The sequence below is a fragment of the Felis catus genome, chromosome C1 (genome assembly GCF_018350175.1).
Source record: "Felis catus isolate Fca126 chromosome C1, F.catus_Fca126_mat1.0, whole genome shotgun sequence".
In the NCBI taxonomy this organism is placed as follows: domain Eukaryota; kingdom Metazoa; phylum Chordata; class Mammalia; order Carnivora; family Felidae; genus Felis; species Felis catus.
The window spans coordinates 18,575,126-18,594,989 of record NC_058375.1 but is presented as its reverse complement, the minus strand read 5'-3'; the positions used below and the strand labels follow the sequence as shown (position 1 = coordinate 18,594,989).

The 19,864-nt window shown below is 55.1% G+C and overlaps 1 protein-coding gene across 2 annotated transcripts in view; it reads left to right on the top strand.

Moving 5' to 3' along the window:
- The first annotated feature begins 1,179 nt into the window (after positions 1–1,179).
- The window catches only part of RUNX3 (RUNX family transcription factor 3), a 58,719-nt gene continuing 40,034 nt past the window's right edge, over positions 1,180–19,864 (top strand). The window contains exons 1-2 of one of the 2 annotated variants that reach the window (XM_023258316.2): positions 1,180–1,413; positions 1,617–1,764. In XM_023258316.2, coding sequence (XP_023114084.1) covers positions 1,707–1,764 — 58 coding nt within the window. In that variant the 5' untranslated portion in view covers positions 1,180–1,413; positions 1,617–1,706. Of the gene's footprint in view, positions 1,765–19,864 lie in introns of both variants that reach the window. The other variant, XM_045035321.1, reaches the window with a different exon arrangement.

The following is a 19,864-nucleotide window of genomic DNA, read 5'->3' as shown; positions in this document are numbered from 1 at the left end:
GCTGAGGCCCAGGCTCATAAACCGGACGCTGGGTTCTAATCCCACTACAATACTCTGTGGCCTTGCACGGGCTGACTTCAACATCCTACGCCTCAGTGTCTGACCTATGCAATGGGCGAGTACAGCTTGCAAGGGAAATGGTGCAAGCCACCACCCTCTCCCCCGCCACACACACACACACACACCCCTGGGGACACAGAAGTGTAGAAGTGAATCATTTCCCATGTCTTTTCTACTTCAGAATCCCTTGAACCTCCTGGGCCACAAAGGATTCAAAAAGTGCCCTGATTAAGGGCCACGGGGCGGGGCGGGGCGGGGCCAGCCCTGGAGGCCGGAAAGCCCAGGCACATTAGGCTGCAACAGAGAACCCCGAGGACGTGAAAGAGGGCAAAATGAGCAAAGGGCTTTGAATGCCAAGCTCAGGGGCTCAGAACCCGAGCCCTGCTGAGGGCTCCTTGGCCTGGACGGGCCCCCCCGCCGCCAGCTTTCACAAGGGAGGGCTCAGCGTGCAGGCTGCGCTGGGGTGTGAGCCCTGGTGAGGCCGCTCCACGAATTTCCCTGTGTATTAATCCCACGTCCCATAAAATCCCCCTCCGGTGCCACACATGTGGACGCTTCTCCCCGGCAACGGTGGCGGTGGACCGTGGCAGGGTGTCAGCCGCAGCCCAGGGGCTGGGTGGCGCGGAGGAGAGCCCTGCCACCCGCCGGTGGGTCTGGGGAGGGCCCTCGGGCCTCCGGACCCGCCCAGGCCAACACTGGCCTTAATTAAAAATGAGTCTCCTGCAGGATCCAAACCACCGCCCGGCCACCCCCTCCAACTGCTTTCTGTTCTGCTCCTGGGCCGCGTGCTGAGGCCAGCCCCACAAATAAAAGCCATCACTTTTTTTTTTTTCCTCTCTCTCTCTTTCTCTTTCTCTCCCTCTTTTTTTTTTTTTTTTTCTTTTTTTCCAAAAAGAGAGAGAGGCAACCACAAGATCTTCTAAGAGGCCGTGACATCACAGCCCAGGTGACCACAGCCCAGCCAATGGGCCAAGGCCGCGAGCTGGCTTCTTGTATCCTGTGAGCTGAGGTTGGGTTGACACTGTGAAGGCCTGGTCCCTCAACCACAGAACCACAAGGCCAGGCCCTCAGCCGCCTTCAGGGCCCTGCGCGGGAGCTGGTTGGCTCCCGGTCCTCCCCACCCCCGGGCCGCCCTCGCACCCACTGGAGCCTGGGCTCCGTCGGGGGTGAGCCTCATTCATTCATTCCCCGTGGCGCTGATGCTGGGCCTGGCTCTGCTCTCCCTGCCCTACATGCTTCTCCGCCCTGGCTGCCGAAGGCCCCTTCCCGCCATCTAATGATACACTCTGCATACGCTTCTGTTGAAAATTTGTGGCTAGACATTCCTGTGGGACTGGGAATCCAAATTCTTGGGTACAAACAGAAACTTACTTTCCTTGGGGATTTTTTTCTCTCTCTCTCTCTCTCTCTCTCTCTCTCGCTCACACACACACTCTCGCGTTCTTTCCTTTTTTCTTTTTCGTAGCAATAGGGGGGGAAAAAAGAGACAAAACAAAACAAAACAAAACAAAAAACAAACAAAAAGCGACACCACCCCCCCCTTTTATTTTCAAAAGTAGCCAGGAAAAAATAAAACAACAGCCAACCAAGTCAATCCCAACCCGACCCCCTGAAGGTCTGATTTCTCGCCTTCCTCAGAGAGGGGCATGGCTTCGAACAGCATCTTCGATTCCTTCCCGACCTACTCGCCAACCTTCATCCGCGGTGAGTAACGATTGCCCAGGGCCCTGGGCTGAGCCTTTCGGGTGGGGAGCTGTGGCCAGGCCCCGGACCGCGTCCCTCCACCGAGCACCCTGGCTGCCTTCAAGGGCACGGCCTGCCTACCTAAATCCGCGGACTCTTGAAAGCCTGAGGTGGGAAGAGGGGTTGGCGGCCTCCGTGGTCTCCTGGAGTGGACTTTTGTGGGACTTTTATCCTCAGTTGGTGGGGACAGTAGGGGAAATGGATACCACAAGACCTCAAAGGCCGACCTCGAAGGGTCCTGGGGCGGAGAGGACATGGAGGGAGTCCCTGTGACCTGAGGCTTCTTGCCTCACTGACGGGGCCCCTGGCCCACCTGGAGAGCTTGGACCCTCCCCCTGAGCTCAGGCAGATGCGGGCTCTGGGGCACACTCAGTCCTCCCAGAGCCAGACCAGCTTCTGTCAAGAGCCATGGATCTAAAGATCTTTCTGAGGACTTCTCCAGTGCTTTCCAAGTCGTCCCGGACTGAGGGAAGCAGAGGGAAGAGATGGCTACAGGCTTTTGTCGAGAGCTTGCATAGCTCTGGGGCGCACTGAAACTGGCTAAGTGTTCGGGGGGCGGGGGGAGCAGGACTGGGGAAGGTTTATAACCTTGGTCACAGAGGAGAAGAAAGTGTTTCTGGCTGGATTTGCCTCTATTCGTGGCCTAGAGTGAGTGACCCAGAGGTTTGGGCTGTGTCCTTCAAAAAAGATAGGGTTCCAGGATCCCCCACTTAGGGCCGCTGATGGAGGCTAGGGTTCAGGGGGAGACTTTTCTTGCCTCTGTCTGGCTCGTAGGGCTGATGCGCCATGGTCTCAGGCAACCCCCTGCTGCCTTCCCCCGCCCCTGCCAACCCCCAGCAGGAGTCCAGATGGGGCTGTGGCACCTGAGACTGGGGGTCCAGTGGCCCTGAGCCTGCGTCCCAGGTCAGTGGCTACCTTGCCCAGTGGCCTTAGGCAAGTAACTTAACCTCTCTGTTGTGACCCCTCCGGTTGGGACATTCCGATCGTCTGAGGCTGTGGATGGGCCGTGCAGGAGGGCAGTGCCTCTGGGTGACTCACGGAGACGGGTTCTCCTCCAGAATAGAGAGAGGAGCTGCGTGGGGTCTGCAACCCCAAGGTTCAGGGAGCTGGGGTTGCCTTTTCTCAGCTGAGGTGGTCAACTGAGATACCGAAGTCGGTCTGACTGTCTGTCTGCCTTTCTGCCCATCGGCCTGTCCCACTGCTGGCTAACGGAGCGACTCAGAGACCGTCCCTGGGCGGCCAGCTCCGGGCAGGGACCGAGGCACATTTGGGTGCTTATTGTTTAAAGGTTTCTGCACGGGCTTGTCTGAGGTGGGACCCCCTTCCTCCTCCCTAGAGAGAGGCTGAGGCCGGCTGCATGGCTGCAGATGGGGACGGAGTCGTGGCGGGGGGAGGAGGGGCCGCCACCTCTGAGGCGGATACACTCCCGCCAAACCTGGTTGTGGCTGGTGACAAGCAACAGCCTCAGGTCTGGGAGCTGACAGTCTTCCTTCAAGCTGCTCCTATTATAACGCAATTCCCCTTTGTAGTCCTCGGAGCTAATTAAAGGCAGTCTGTGGCAAGAAATTAAGAGTTTATAGAAACCATTTGCTGGGTCTTTGTAATCAGTGTTCCTCCCTCCATGAGCAAGATGGAGGGCTGCAGAGTTCAAAACAAAGCAATCTGGGGAGACGAGATGAAGGGACCTACCTGCCACCGAAGACGGGCTCCTGACGCCGTGGAGCCCGAGAGAGAGAGAGAGAGAGAGAGGGCAGCCGGCAGCAAGGAGCAGGAGGGGGAGGAGAGCTGGCGGCTTTGGGCCCCACGTGCGCCCACAGACGGGATTCCTGACGGACAGGGACACAGATGTGCTTTGTAAGACAGGGTCCGCGGGGAGGGCTCAAGGTCGGGGGCCCGAGGCGTCCGTCCACACTCTCTGACCGACCCCTTCTCTCCTGCCCAGCTCCGTTTCCCACATTCCGTTTACGGCACGCTTACTTTGGGGGATCCGTCTCCCCCAATCTGCCACCTCTGTCCCCAGAGACATCCAACCTCTGGGCCGTAAAGTCCCGGGCTCCATACTGCCCCACGTGGGGTCCTTAACCTATCCTGAGTCACAGATCTTTCTGGGGCCCCAGGAAGCCTATAGACTCCTTCTCAGAGTCACACTTCTTAAGTGCAGGAAACCAAACCTGTGGAAATACGGTTATCAAACGACAAAAAAGCAAGGGGTGAGGTCTCTGTCGGGACACGCTGAGTGAAAAGACCTCAGGAGGCCCAGGAGCGGCCGCAAGCCAGCGGATGAGCAGAAACATTATTTCTGGATAATCTGGGACGGGCCCCGAGGAGACGGAAGCACACCTAGGATTTCCACTGGCGACAAAATCACGGTGGAAATAGAGGCTGAGTTTTAGTTAGAGACTCATGAAAGGAAGGATGTCACGTGTTTCCCACCCCAGTCCACAGATGTCCTGAATTCCGTGCAAAAGCAGAACTCCAGGCCTCGGGCCCCGGGCCCTCAGCGGGTCTCAGGACGTCTCCGCCCCTGGGGAGCCTTGAAACACGTGGATTCCCAGTTCCCAAACTCACCTCAGGTCACTCTGGAGAAGAGGCTGGGGAAGAGGGTGGAGAGATGCTTGGTTCCCACCCTGAAGTAGCGGGGGAGGAGGAAAGCAGAGGAAAATGCTCAACTCGAAAGGCTGGCAGAATTCCAGGCACCAGGACGGAAGGTGTGAGAGGCCTCCTGGGGTGGCCCCTGCACCCTCCACAGGTCTCCGTCCTTCTCCCTCCTCGTCTGCCGGGACTAGACCCGGACACAGGGTATTTATTCTTCTCTTTGGCAAACGGAGACCCTGAGACCTAACTCTGACTCAGACCTACCGTGCATCTATGGGCAAGTCCCTTCCTCTCTCTTTGCCTCGGTTTCCCCATCTGACAAACGCAGGCGACGGCTCTGAGGATGCCCAAGGGCCCATCCGCAGCTCCACTGAAGGCCAGGGCCCTTGTGCTAAACGGCGCATGAGGCCCTTCTCTGGGGCACCCCCCTGGCAGCACACCCCTAAAGGGCACCCACGCAGGCAAAAGCGCTCCCCTCAGGACACTGAAGGAGGGGAGGCTTCTGGGGAGGAAACTGGGGGAAATGAGCCTGAATTGCCACATGCGGGATCTAGGAGACCCTGGGGAGGCAGGGGTTCTCGTTTATCCGGTAATTCTGCAAAAGCCTATCAGGGAGTAGAGGGCCCAGCCCCAGATTCAAGCACAGGCTGTGGACCCTGACTCTGCCTTTCCTTCGCTAACTCCGCAGCCGGGGACAAGTCACCTCACCTCTCTGTACCTGTCTCCCCGTCAGTAAAATGGGGGTGATGATTATACCAACCTCACGGGGCTCTGGAGAGTATCAGACGAACAGGGCGCCTAGCCCGGGCGACACGCCCCACAAACATCTTCGTTCTTATAATTTCCACGAGCCTGGCCTTGCGCTGGGATCTTGGACACAAGGGTGACTGGGTCGGATTCTCTGTCCTTGAAGAGCTCAAGGTCCGGTGTGGAAAGAGATGAGTAAGCTGAAAATTGCACTGGGGTGTGGGTGATCAATGTTATAAGGGGGGAAGAACGGACGTCTAGAAGTTTAAAGAGGGGTACTAACCCAGCTGGGGGAAGAGACAGCAATTCCTCTGGAGAACTTCAGACATTCAGGCTGGGTCTGGCTGGGTCTTGGGGGGTGGAGAGGTGACAAGGGGGGAAAAGGCATCCCCCAGAGAGAGAACAGCCTGGGGCAAAGGTGTGGAGACAGGACTGAGACGACGCTGGGCGCCCCCACCCCCGGGATGGCTGGAGCCGGCAGAAGCATTGAAGTGGATGGACGGCAGGTCTGTCGGGCCTCCAGTCTGGCCAAGGTTCTCGAAGCCGCGGTTGGGTGGGCAGTTGACTCGCAGCTCCTCCCCCCAAAGACGCCCGGGAGAAATGGAAAACGGCCTCTTGGGCATGAGGCAGGCTGCGTGGAGGCGGAGGGTGGACGAGATGGCACTGGGCAGATCTAGCCCGGATGGTCTGACTCAGAGGTCACCGGACAGGGAGGAAGCTGCCCAGACCAGAGAGGTCAGTCACTGTCCTTTCCTAAGCTCTGGGCAGTGGCCAACAACCGGGGACTCTCCTGGGTTTTGCCCTGAAAGTCCCAAATCCCAGGCACCTCAAGACAGTTGGTCACCCTCAGCGGTGTGCCCATGGCAGCCTCCCCCTCCCTCCCCAGCCCTGGGAGATGAACCGACTGACCAGACCGACCGCCAGCCATCCTGCGTCCACTATGGTGCTTAGCCGGCGCCACGTCTGCTGGGCCCCTTTGACGGTGGCTCCCGGGGCTGCCCTGCACACACCCGTCTCCCCAGACCACCCTGTCTGTCCCAAGTGCCCCCCGGGGAGACATTCCTGGGAGCCCCCCACCAGCCACAGGGTCTGGGCGGGCATGAGCCAGCCCCACACAGTGGGACTGTGTGTCCAGGCCTCACCCACGCCCGCTACGGCAGCTGGCGGCCCCCAGCGGCCCCACTGGTCACATAGAGGGCCCATTGACGCCTCGGCCTTGAGGTGGCCGCATCAAAGCCGAGGCTTGCTTGGTTACCTGAGCGAGTAGGGGAGTTTACGGAGGGGAGCGGAGCTGGGAGAAGGATGCCCCTGAGCAACAGGGCCTGAAAACATGACCCTCCAGAAGGTTCTGAGAGGCAGGGGAGAGCAGCCTCCACGCATCCCAGCCTTGCCTCTGAGCCAGTCCAGACTGCTCGATAGGTGGGGAAACTGAGGCCTGGGCTCAGGGTTTGGCTGGGCGGAAGGAACGGGCAGCAGATATGCCCGTCCTTACTCCCGTCCCCTGAGATGCCTCATCGGCAGACCCTTTCTCAAATTCACCACCCAGCGTGTGCCCCCCGGCCCTGGGAGCTAGGGATTCTCACCCAATCTTTAAAACTGAGCTCAAACACCCCCTCTGCCAGGAGTCTTCCCTGGGACCACCTGCAACAACCCAGGAGCCCTGGCCTCCCAGGGCCAGCCCTGGTGCCCAGCTTGGTGCTGAGTATCCCGCCTACCTGGTAGAAATAAGAAGAAGGGAGGAGGGAGGTGGAAGGAAGAGCTTTAGCCCCTCCATGGAGCCCAGGCCTTCTGTCATTGGCCTTGAAAGAGCACCTCCCAAAGGCAGCCCCACCCCCCAGCCCCAAGCAAGGAGGGGCTCTGGGAATTGTGGGACTAGCAGGGGAGTAAGACCCCGTCATACCTTGGGAAGTCGCGAGAACCCAAAACAGTGAGCCCGTGCAGGATACGTTGGAGCTGGCAGACGGAGAGTGCCACCTCCTGATTATACAGAAGGGGAAACTGAGGTCCAAAGAGGGGTCTGGCCTGGGTAAGGTCCAATTCAGCAACAAGAAACCAAGTTTTCTTGCCCACCCAGCGACAAACCTTCCGCCCTGCACATAGTTTAGGAGTCAGGCCGACCGGGTTTAAGCGGTTTTGTAGCCAACATGTTGATTCACCTGTTTGAGTCTCAGTTTCCTCCTCTGTGAGATGGGTCTGGGAGCACTGGGTGCTTTCCAAGAGCGAATGGGGCCTGTCCCGCAGCCCTGTGCTGGCCCGCGTGCAGCAAGGGCTCACTCAGCGGTCTGTCTCCTGCTGGGCGTGGGCCACTCGGCTGGGCCTCCAATTCCATCATTTGCCACAGCAGATATCCCCACGTCTGGTTTTCTCAGTGCCAGAGAGGGGTAAGCACGGAAGAGGCCGTAGGGGGACCATGAGACCCCTTGCCAACGGCCCTCTGGGAGGGTGGCAGAGAAGAAGGCGTTCTATGGGGACAAGGCAACATAAACTGTGGTTACCAGCCCAGGCTGCAGCCTCTCGAGGCTTGCCTTAGACAAAGCGTGGCTCCTCTCTGAGCCCAGTTTCCCCATCTTTAGAATGGGGAGAACAAACAGTAGCCAATTCAAAGCTTGTTGGATGGGTTCAACGAGGATATATATTACGTGCTTAACGCAGGGTCAAGTGCAGACGGCTAGTGCAGAGTCAAGCCCTCCATAAATGCTGGAAATTATGGCTATTTAATGTTTCCCTCCTCCCGGGGGAAGTTCCTGTCTGATTCTGAGCGGGATAGGCAAAGTGAGAAAGTTACCTCTCTCTCCTCTGGCCTCCCCCTGGGGTGCCTTCCCGGGCCTTCCCCTGTCCCCTCCAGGCCTTGGGAGTGTCCTGCCCCACTCTCACCCACCCCACCCCCCACTTGTCGAGAAGGACCACCCAGCGTTTCTTGCTAAATAGGTGGAGAGAAGGGCGAATGGATGGACCAGGGATTGAATGAACCAAGACTGACCAGCCTGGGAGGTTTCCAGCGGCCCCCTCACTTCCCCCTTTACCGTCTGGCTCATTCTTTGAAACGCTTGTTGGTGGGAGCCTGGGCACTCCCGTCCGATCGGCACCGCAGCGTGATGGTTTAGGTTCCTCTTTGGGGTTTTCTTTCGCGTCTGGGAAAAGTGTTTTTGGCAAAAGGTTCAGACTTACATGTGGGCGGAAAGGGTGGATGCCCATAACTTATGATTTGCAGAGGTGACCAAAGTCTCCCCCCCCCCTTAAAACGTCCTGCACTGCATGACGTGGTGACTGAAATCCCACTCAGCCCCTCTGGGGTGCCCATCCGGGACCCCGTAGCCATGACCCTTTAGCATCAGTGAATCCAACTGGTCTGCTCATCTCTGTTCAGAGGAAAAGGTAGCTGGGTGCAGAGCCAGCAGAAGGTATTAAAGGAAGAGGAAACTTGGGGGCGTTCCAATGGAAAAGAGAACAAAAGGGAAGGGGTGAGGAGGAGAGGAAAGGTCCGTTTTCTCCATGCCCTCACCTGCGTGCTCCATGGCTAAGCACCGACACCCCCATAGCCCTGGGAAGTGCCCCCCACTCTGAGGCTTCCCCTGAGTCATCCCTCAGCAGACCTGAGTCCTGCCCCTGCCCACGGAGGAAGCAGGGGCAGGAGGTTAGACCCGCTGAAGCCCCTCACACAGCTCTGGACACTCTCATGTCTCAGGAAGATGTGTCAGAGCCACGATGGTGGGAATGAGGAGCCCCTTGTTAGCGGTGGTGGGGGACCCAAAGGAGAGCCTGTTTCCCCCCCTAAAAAGCCGCCGTATACCTTCCCGAAGGGGAAGGGAAGCCACCCCTGAGAATAAGACTTTAGAAAAAAGACTGGAAGGAAAACACTACAATGTCATAGTCAATGCTACATGGTGCACTTATGGCGGGGAGCCTTTGTTACTAACTCTTTGGGTGACTGAGTGTTTTCTAAACCTTTAAACACTGAGCTGGGCCTCCTGCCAGCCTACACACCACAGTGTGGGGCCAGCCTGCTCCTGCCCAGCCTGGGCCCCGCTGGCCACCCCTCCTCTCTCTTCTTCTTGCCAAATCACCGCGTCTGTCATCCTCCTCCAGGGCCCAGCCCTGTCAGGCTGTGAAGGAAGGGTCTGCCCTGGGCCGGGCAGAGCCACGCATACAGCAGGTGCTCAGGAAATGCTTGTGGCCTGTGTTGTGGCCCTCATGGGGAGACCGTTTTCCCGGAACGCCCAGGACTTGGGAAGTAATGGGGACCAGTTGGTGCTGTTAACCTTCCGGTGGACATTTATTAAACACCAACTGCATGCACACCACACACTGTACTGGGAAATGGGGATACAGGAGCAGGCAAAAGGCAAAGATACCCACCCTCCCGGAGCCGATGTTTTAGTGACGAGTGGAAAGAGTTCACCTCTGGAAAATGCCCCGGGAGCCTCAGCCTTCCAGGACTTCCATAAATGCTCCCATGACCCCATTAGGTATCCATCACAGGATCTTCACCCCCATGGCGGAAATGAATAAACAAACAGACTCGGTGATGGTGTGACCCGCGGAAAGTAACATTTAGGAGGAGGAAGGCAGTGAGGAAGGGACACAGGAACCACACTTCTTGATGACTTATGGGGTGCCAGGCTCTGTGCGCGGTTCCTTTCCAAGAATACCTCATTTCACTTCATCTCTACCACAATCCATGTAGCAGGGGGTTATTGTTATCATCCCCACTTTACAGATGGGGAAACTGGGGCTCAGCAAAGGGACGGGACTCACCCAAGGTCACGCAGCTAGTAGCGGGTGAAGCCCAGATACGTGTCATCATCTGTCTGGCATCAAAGCCAGCCCAACAAAGCTCCTCCTTCTACCTGGCAGACGTCTCTTCCTCTTTAAGGCCTGGCCTCACCACCTCCATGGAGCCCTCCCTGACACCTCCAGGCAAAGTGATTCATATTCTCCTCTACGCAACCAGTGCAATTCTTTCTCAAATACTTCCAGAAGGTTTCACAGAAAGGGTAGAGTCTGAGGTGGGTAGGTCTGGAAAGGAAGGAACATCAGTGGTCCAGGCAGAATTAACAGTGCTGGCTAAGGGACGGAGAAAGACTACAGATGAAGGGTTTCTTAGAGATGGGAGAGCTTGGGGGTCTTGAGGAGAGGCTGAGGGAGAAAAGGCTGGAGGGGAGGTGGGCCTAGAGGTTGGGCATGGCCTTCAAGGCGGGGAGTCCAGGCAGGATCCAAGTTGGGCAGTGATGTGGGACAAGGTATCCCATGATGCACCAGGCCGCCTCTGAAATAGGCCAGTGCAAACGTGCGCCTTGAGCGCGTGTATGCGTGTGAACAGAGACCACAGGGGCCCTCCCGCACCCACTTGCAAACCCTATTTTTATCACTCCCTAGACATACATCCGAGCCACCGAAGCATTCTTGTTCTCAGGCACGTAGAGCGCTCCATGGATATGCACATCTCTGGTCTGATGAGGACCAGGGCGACGGCGCAGAGCAGTCAAAACGCAACCCATCCCAGGGAGAATCCCGGCACCCAAGGCAGCGACACAGTTTGCAGGGCTCAGTGCAAAAGGCATACAGGGCCCCTTGTACAAAAAATCACTGGGAGTTTCAGGATGGCAACCGCGGGACATTACACCAAGTGTGGGGCTCTTCTAAGCAAAGCACCCTGAGCGGCTGCACGGATGGCATGTGGTAATGCCAGCTCTGCCTAGGACAGCCCCGGGCCGGAGGGGCCCAGGGCCCGAGAAGAAACCTCTGTCTCCTTCCCTTGACTTGTGCAAGCTTCCATTCTTCATAGAGTCCATAATTTATTTTTATTATTATTTTTTTAACGTTTATTTTTGAGAAAGAGAGAGACAGACAGAGCACGAGTAGGGGAGGGGCAGAGAGCGAGGGAGACACAGAACCCGAAGCAGGCTCCAGGCTCTGAGCTGTCAGCACAGAGCCCGAAGCGGGGCTCGAACCCACGAACCGCAAGATCACGACCTGAGCCCAAGTCAGACATAACCCACACTGAGCCACTCAGGCGCCCGCATGAGTCCATAATTTAAAAAATAATAATAATAAATTAAGCCTAGGGTAAGATCAGAGCTTAAAGATTTTAGAAGCACCGAGAACATTAGGGAAACTACAAATCCATCAGAAACCCTGTATTTTATATTGTAGATCTCCTAAAGGATCTAGGAAATTTAAAAAGAAACTATAATCTCAACACCCAGAGAAAACCACTATCATTCGATCTATTTCCTTTCAGACTATTTTCCCCCATTTTTAGTATTTGCCTCTGGAGTCTCTCTTCCCTTTATGGGTGAGGCCATACAGAGACATAAACGTATCCGGGAACCTCATCAAGAATGTTAAGAATCATTATGCATATACGTCGGGATTCTAGAAGAGGCTAGAGTGGCTCCATCCAACAGAACTTTCTGTGATGACGGAAATGTTCTATGTCTGTCCTGCTCAATGCGGTAGCCCCTCGCTGCATGGGAATATGTGGACTTTCTCTTTTTCCAACTCAAAGTGTTTAAAAAGTCTTACACACAGCCAGCACGGGTGGCTTTTGTAATCAGAAAAAAAAAACCGCTAAAGATTTTAAGTTTGTAATACGTTCAGTGTATAGGGGGAAAAAACACTTTAGATTTTTAAAAGCATGTCACTGGGGAAGATTGATCCTGGCAGAATGAGATCTATTTTTGTTTTTCCTATCAATGCTCATAAAAAAGAATGTGGGGTTTAGAATCAGAACGTGTGGGTCTGTCTCCCGGATCTGCCACTTACTGTCTGTGTGGCCACTTAACCTCCCTGAACCTCAATTTCCTCATCTGTAAGATGGGGATATTGACGCTACTGACCTCCCCAGGCTGCTGTGGGGACTGAATCAGACAGTGAAGGTGAGTGCACAGGGGACCAGCGAAGCGAGGGAAGAGCTTCGGTGCAGACGATTTCTGCAGGGGTCGGGTAACCACGCATCTCTGTGAGGGGCATTACTCATCCGTCTCGCTCCGCTCTGCCATTTCCTAGAAACCAGGAAATGAGGGGGGTATCTCCCACCGTGTGTTCGGCAGATGTTGTCAGGTGTCGAGCAGAAATAAAGGGGCTCTGTGACCAAAGCAGACTGGGGAAGGCTGTATCAAACAAGGTCCAGCCGAGTATTTTGCTGAAGGACTTTTCAGAGCCTTTAATATGCTAATGAACCTAGGCTCCTCCTGGGGCTGGTGTGCTGAGGAACCCACTTTGGGAAAAGCTGCTCTAGCAAGAGCCTTTAAACCTACTGTGTCTATAGGTGCTGTGGGGGGGGGGGGGCCGGGGTGTCAGGAAATTCTTTTTTTCAAGGAGAGAGGAAATTGTCGAAGACTTGAAAGACCAATTAGCTGGGTGCTCAATACAAAAAGGAAAAGTACAAAATTGACATTGATAAAGGCGTAATTGTCTAGGAAACCTAATTATAACAACTCAACTCTTAAGTAGTTATACTTTAGCAGCAAACTCTTACATACAGCTCTCACTAATGCCTCTGTGAATCCTCACAACCTTATTAGACAAATGCTATTAAGTCAGTTTTATAGATGAGGAAACTGAAGACCAGAGAGGTTAAACCACCTGCCCAAGGCCACCCAGCTGGGGTTCCACCCCAGGCAGCCTGCGTCTGGAGAGCCTGTGCACCTTACCACGGCACAGCAGCTCTGAGTTAATCGAGGTCTTCTCGGGCTGAGGGACATTCCTTCGCTTGCACTGGTCCCCTTCCTGGGAAGAGCTGCCAGCACCAGGCCTGGCCGATGCGAGCCAGCTCCGTCCCTTTTTTGCTGGGTGAGTCATCGCCTTCCCTGGGCTTCAGCTCTCTCATCTGAGAGATGGACCAGTTGACATTTGAGGACCAAAGAGGGGAGGTTGGTAAGGCACCGTGCACGGTCCACTGAGAAGGCACTTGATGCACGGTGGCCCTCTCTCTCACCAGGGCACAGATGGGGAAACTGAGGCCCAGGGAGGTCAAGGAAGGACACGGCCAAAGAGGAGCTTGCAAACACTCCAGAAAGCCAGGCCAAAATCCCATGGCTGGCCCAGGTCCACGTGTGGTACAAACAAAGGGCTTCTTTCTTCTCTGGCCGGGGCCCGTGCTATCCTTCTCGTAACAGCACCGTGAGCACTTTGGTGAGGGCGCCTCCCTCTGGGTTCCTCTCCTAAGCGGTCTCTCCCACCGAGTGCGGATTCTGTTTGGCCCAGCGTCATGCCCAAGCCTACTGGCCTGGGCATGCCCCATGTGGGGTGCGGGATACACAGACATGCCTCTGCCCCTGGTTAGGGACCCCCGGGTTTGCCTGGTGATACATCTCTCTGCCCTGAGTCACCTCTGAAATTGACTGTGCCAGGGCTGGGCTCCACACTTTATATACATCACTGCTAATGTTCACAACCCTGCGAAGTGAACATTTTCATCTGTGTTTTGCAGGGGAGGAAACTGAGGCCTAGAGAAATGAAGTCACTGGCTCGAGTTCACATAGTTTATAAGCGGTAGAGCTGGGGTTCAAACCCAGCCTCTGCCCGCCCCTCCCGCAGGCACAGCCCAGTGCATGAGAGGCGGTTCCTGAATACATTTGCTCACCTACACACCCCACACCTTCCCTGCACCCCTGCATGTCAGGGGCTCTGTTGCTGGGGTGGGAGTTGGGTGGTTGGCCCTCACATCTGAGCTGGGTCCCTCCCTCAGGCAGGGCCAGCTTCTTAGACTGTAACCTCTGGGGTGGCACAAAGCTCCAAGTTCAGTAGGGGACCCCACACTTGGGTTACTGCCCTGCAGCCGCCATCTTGAAATTCTTAATTTTATCTTTGCCTTTATGCTTTGTAAGTGAAGTCGGAAGAGACAGAGGAGAATGCGGGGACAGAGGTGGGCTCAGTCCTGCCCCCCGCCCCTGCCACAGGCGGGGCTGGGCATGATTGCGGGCATGGGGAGGACAGGTGCACATGACCCATACACCAAGGTTTGGGGTGGGGGCCCGGATGTCTATGAGGGTCTGCACGCACCCCACGGTGGCCCCGTGTCCAAGGGGTACAACGTTAAATACCAAATACCAACGCCACGACAAGTTAAGAGAGATCACGAAAGAAAGCTAAAAGCTTTTTAAACAGGGGCTCTGTATCTTTGTTTTGCACTGAGTGCACAAATTGGGTATTGTGGCAATCAGTCAAGCGCAAGAGGGGACCTGGGCATCTACGCCCTCCCTTGCCAGACCAGGCCCCACGCCAACACCCAGCACCTTGCCCCAGGGAAGCTTGGCCCAGAATAGTGGGCCGGAAGTGGTGGGTGGGCTCCTGATGGCCTCCCTGCCCACGTGAACAATGAGTTGATCAGACAGGCACCTGACCTGGGCTTTTAAATATATCATGGCTGATGAAAAGCTCATAGAAGCCCCTGTTGCCTGGGGGAGGCAGGACTGTGGCTCAGCCATCGACAACCAGAGCTTGCAATCAAGCTGTGGTCAAGATTGGAGATCAGTCTGTGACCATTTAGGGGGCTCAGATTACGGCCTTATCTGTCTTGTCCACAGCTGAGTTAGGTCTAGTTCATAGGATGTGCTCAGGAAATACAGCTGGAAGGATGAATGGGGAAACACAGTCTGCTCAGAGAGCCGAGCCCTGGACCCTGAGAAGATCTGCACTTTTCAAATTAGCCAGCCGGGTCATGATCTCGCAGCTCGTGAGTTCGAGCCCCGCGTCGAGCTCTGTGCTGACATCTCAGAGCTTGGAGTCTGTGTCGAATTCTGTGCCTCTCTCTTTCTCTGCCCCGCCCCCGCTCATGCTCTGTCTGTCCCCTCTCTCTCTCTCTCAAAAATAAATAAACATTTAAAAATTTTTTCTTTTTAGTTAGCCAGGCCTGGAATCTTAGCTCTGCCCTCACTCCCTAAAGCTAGTTACCCTCCCTTCCTCTCAGTTTCTTCATCCGCACAATGGGGAGAAATGACAGTTCAGAGAACCTACTAAGACAGTATTTAAAGTGCTCAGCTCCACCAGCAGCCCATGTGAAACGCTCAGCTGGGAGAATGAATATGATTATATCAAGAAGCCCGCAGACCTCTACCTCCTCAAAGATGCCTGGAGGATTCACCCTGGCTCTAAGATTTCAGGCTTCAACATTTTTTGAATGGTTTTCTATATTTTCCAATTTGTTCCAGTGTCCTTGGAGTATGGTTGACACTGATGCAACTCGGGTTTGAACTTCGAGGATCCACTTCTACATGGATTTTTCCCCCCAGAAATACAGAGCTGTAAAAGCATTTTCCCTTAGGATTTTCGTAATAACATTTTCTTTTCTCTAGCTTACCTGAGTATATAGGATACATGTGACACACAAGAAACGTGTTCATTGACGGCTTATGTTATTGGTGCGGCTTCCAGGCAACAGTAGCTAAGGGTTGGGGGCGTCAAAATTCATATGCAGAGTCTTGACTGCATGGGGGTCAGCGCCCCTAACCTTCACATGGTTCAAGGGGCCAAAACTAATTGTGTCACAGGGCCAGGGGTGGGTTGGGTGAGGGATTCAATTCATGCTGTGTATTAACAGCGTGGTTTTAAGTAGACAGTAAATGAAAGGAGGCCAGTCAGAGTCAGCAACTGTCGAGCACCCACGGGGGTCCCAGCCTCTGGAGGCCCTGAGAGCATCTGGGCCCTGGGCCCTCCCGGGCGTGCACCCCTGCCCTGCGTGCGCCCCTCCCCCACATACACTCGGCCTTCAAGTCAGACCGGCCCCGGCGAGGGGTTCTGGGTAGGATCTGCCGGGGTGGTGCGGCCTCTGCCACAGCTCGGCAAGGCCCCACCTCCGCCTTAGGCCCCCACGCCTGTGGGCCGGCGACCCCCACACTCGCCCCACCCCCACCGTGCGCATAGGAACACGCACATGCTCACACGGGCAAACACACCTCAGAGGCTACACCCACTGCAACAGACACCGAACTTTTCAGGAACCCCTGCCTGCGGGGACCGAGGGACACCTGGTGATGTGGTCTGACGGAGGCCGCAGGGGGAAGCTGCCTTACCCCCCTACCCAGGCTGGTCCTGCTTCTCTGACCTGGAAATCCCTCCTCTTCCTGGGGGGTCCCCAGCACCTGCCACTGGCCCCTGTCCACTGGGCTGGAGCTTGAGGGAGGAGGCCTCCCAGGAACCCAGGACAGATGGGACAGAGTACAGGCCCCGGCCCAGAACAAATCTTCTCAGCTGGGAGAGGCCTCAGAGATGCCTACAGGGCACCCATCATCTAACAGGGCGGGGAAGCTGAGGCCGGGAGAGGGAGGGGCTGCCCAGGGTCCCCAGAAAGGTGGCAGTGGAGGAGACGGCCTGGCCCAGTGGAAGCCCACAGCAGGGATGGCAGTGAGGAAGACAGGCTCTGGGTTTCGGCTTCCCCCCCTCCCCCCACATGTCACCGGGGCCACGTGGGGACCCTCCAGCTCCAGCAGTCTGATCTTCTGGGAGCTCTGGAAGGCTTCAGGGAGCTCCTGGTGAAGTCCACACAGCTCCCTGGGTGGTGGGGGAAGAGGATGCAAATAGGAAGGGGCCCTAGGGACCTGGGTTAACCCCCTGAACTCATTTCTGGCCTCTTCTTCCTGTGGGGTCAGTTAAAAAATAGCCTCCCATCTGCCGGGGCTGGGGGAGGGGGGGGGTGCAGCCAGGCTCCATCTGGGGCTGTCAGGTCCCCCTAGCCCAGCCTGGTACTCAGACCTGCCCACTCCAACACCGCCCGCCTCGCTTGTCCCCGCCCAAGACCAGGCTCGGCTGTCTGTGGCAAAGTGACCCATCTGACAGAGTTTTTCTCCCTCTGACTCAGCAGCGAGTATCACTACCAGTCTGCTGAAGCAGCCTAAAGCCCAGGGGGCTGTCATCTGAGTCTCTGCCTACCCATTTTACAGATGGAGAGGCTGAGGCACAGAGGAGTCAGGACATAGGGCAGGATCTGGCCACCAGCTTTTAGGCCAAAGCCCTGTCCATGCCTCCCGGGGATGCCGGACTGTGCCCCCCCTTATAGAGCAGGCAGCTGGTATGGTGGGACAAGGTACTTGCAGACTACAAAGCCCACAATTCCCTAGAGCAGGATTGGTGGTCTACATGGGTGTGGCCCCTGGAGGGTGGGACAGTCAGCCTCACGTGAGGTCAGGCTGACCTGAGGTGGCTCCCAGGGGCCCTGTTTCCCTGCGCTGGGACCTCAGCCAAGCCACTTAGTTCTCAGACCCTCAGTCTGAGATCCATAAGATGGGAGCATCCCTGCCCCGGACAGTGATCGTGAGGACACACGGAGATGCACAAGGCCTGGGACATGGTGATGGTGAGCTCAGGTAGCAAATTATTCACAAGTAAGATGTCTGCCCGGGCCTGAGGTCACGAGCACCCTCAGCCTCTTGTCATCTGTGAGGCTATTCTGGTTGGAATCGAGGATCTGGGGTGGAAACCATACGCCTTCAACCATCATGTGGACAGATGGCTGGATAAATGGGTATTTTTCAGCCCAGTGCGACTGGCTGGCTCAGAACTGGTCCTAAGGGAGGAATCTGGGACGGACTGAGACGCGTACACCAGGGTGTTCCCGGCAGTGTCTTCATGACAAATGCAGAAACACCCTAAAGGGCCGGCCCCAAGGGAGCACTATGGTGGTCCGTCTGGGGAAGGCGGGGGGGGGGGGCAGTAATCTTCACACTCCTACCCCGTGTCCCCATGCCCGACAGCACAGACGCGTCCCCTGCCATCGGGGATAGGACTTCACGAGGGGCGCGGGAAACTCGCACAGTATGTTGGTGCATTTTAAAAGCAGGTTGAAAACGGCATGCGCTCTACGTTCCCAGTGTTAAAAAGGAAAAGAAGGAGGAGGGGAAGAGAGAAGAAATTAAATCTATACATACAGTAGGAGTACCAGAAGGCTAAAAACCAAAATGCTAACAATTGTCCTGGGTGGCAGGATTATGGGTGGTTTTAATTTTCTTCCTCATAATTTTATTATTTTCCAATTTTTCTTTAATGAATGTGTATTATTCTTATAATCAAAAAGAAATGTGTTTTAAGAGACGGGGTGGGGGATTAAAGATTGTTGTCGTCCTTTCATAGACTCTAAAACTGAGGCCCAGTGTGAAAAAGATACTTATTCACTTACTCATTCATTCATTCATTCATTCATGCTCAGTGCTTCTAGACGCCTCCCTAGGGCCAGGCTCTAAGCTCCACAGCCAAAGAGCTGAAAGCTCTGACCTCAGGGAGGTCACAGTCTGGGGGAGTAAAGGACGCGATGGCAAGTCCTTACGATGCATTCAGACAAGGGGCCACAGAGTAATGAAGAGAGAGAGGCTGAGTCATCCTGGGAGCATCAGAGATGGTCTCATAACAAAGGGAAATTACTACAGGGCTTTGGTGCATAAGCAAGTGTCCTGAGGTCCCAGATCGGGGGACGGTACCCCTTGAAAAGGCATCATGGGCTATCAGAGAGGACCTACTGTGCGCAGGGAGGTGTGTCCGGAGACGAAGCTAGAATGTTCTGCAAGCCAGGTTCTTCAAGGGCTTTGAATTGCCTGACTGTGCCACTCAGCGGTCATGTGACTCTGAGAAAGTTGCCAAACCTTCTGGACCTCAGTCTCCTCACCTGGAAAATGAGCTAATGACCTCACAGGAGTTACTATAAGAAGCAACCGAGGAAACAACCGCGATGCGCTCCGAACGGCACCCGCTGTGTAAGCAGGGCTATCACACGGTTTGCTTTGATTATTGGCTATTATTCACACTTTATCCAGGAGGCGTTCTGGAAACCAAGAGGAGTTTTAGGCTGGAAATTAATGTTCATTCATCCATGTACGTACTTCATTCATTCGATAGATGTGTATGGAGACGCTCGTATGTATCCCAACACTTTTTTAGGCAGTGGGGATAGAGTTGCCAGACCAAATACAGGACACCCAGATTATTTGAGTTTTCAGACAAATAAGTAATCGCAATATCGGGGACCGCTTTATACTAAAAAAAAAAAAAAAAGTGTGTGTCGTTGGTCTGAAATTCAACTTAACTGAAAGTTCTGTATTTTTATTTGCTTAAACTTGGCAACTCTAACCGGGAATGCAGCACCAAGTTAAAAAACAAAAACCTTACCCTCCCGGACTTGGCATTCTACAGGGGAAAAGAGACCATTCATGAGGAGAGGCATAATTTATCAGGTGATGATAAATGTGCTGAAGAAGTATAAATCAAGAAATAGGGATGTATTGGTTTCCTAGTGAGGCTATGACACATGACTACAAATTTCGGAGCTTAAAACGACATGCATATATTATCTTATGGTTCGGGGTGGGGGGGCGGGGGTCAGAAGTCCTATGTGAGTCTCGCCGGGTTGGAATCAAGGTATCGGCAGGGCCGTGTTTCTTTCCGGAAGCTATGGGAGACTCTATCTCCTCGCCGTATTCAGCTTCTCCGGGACACTCACTTTCCTTGGATGGTAGCCCCTGTCAATTGTCCATATCACATCATCCTCTGACTGGCCTCTCCTGCTTCCCTCTCTTACTCCCACAATATAGATATATCGATACATCGAGCTCACCCAGGGAATCCAGAACCGGCTCCCCATCTCAAAGCCCTTAACCTTCATCACGTCTGCAAAGTCCCTTTTGCCACATAAGGGACCATATTCATAGATGATGGGCGTTGGGATGTGGCCATCTTTGGGGGTCATTATTCTGCCATTGTTGAAACACAGGGGCTCAGAGAAGGCTGTTCA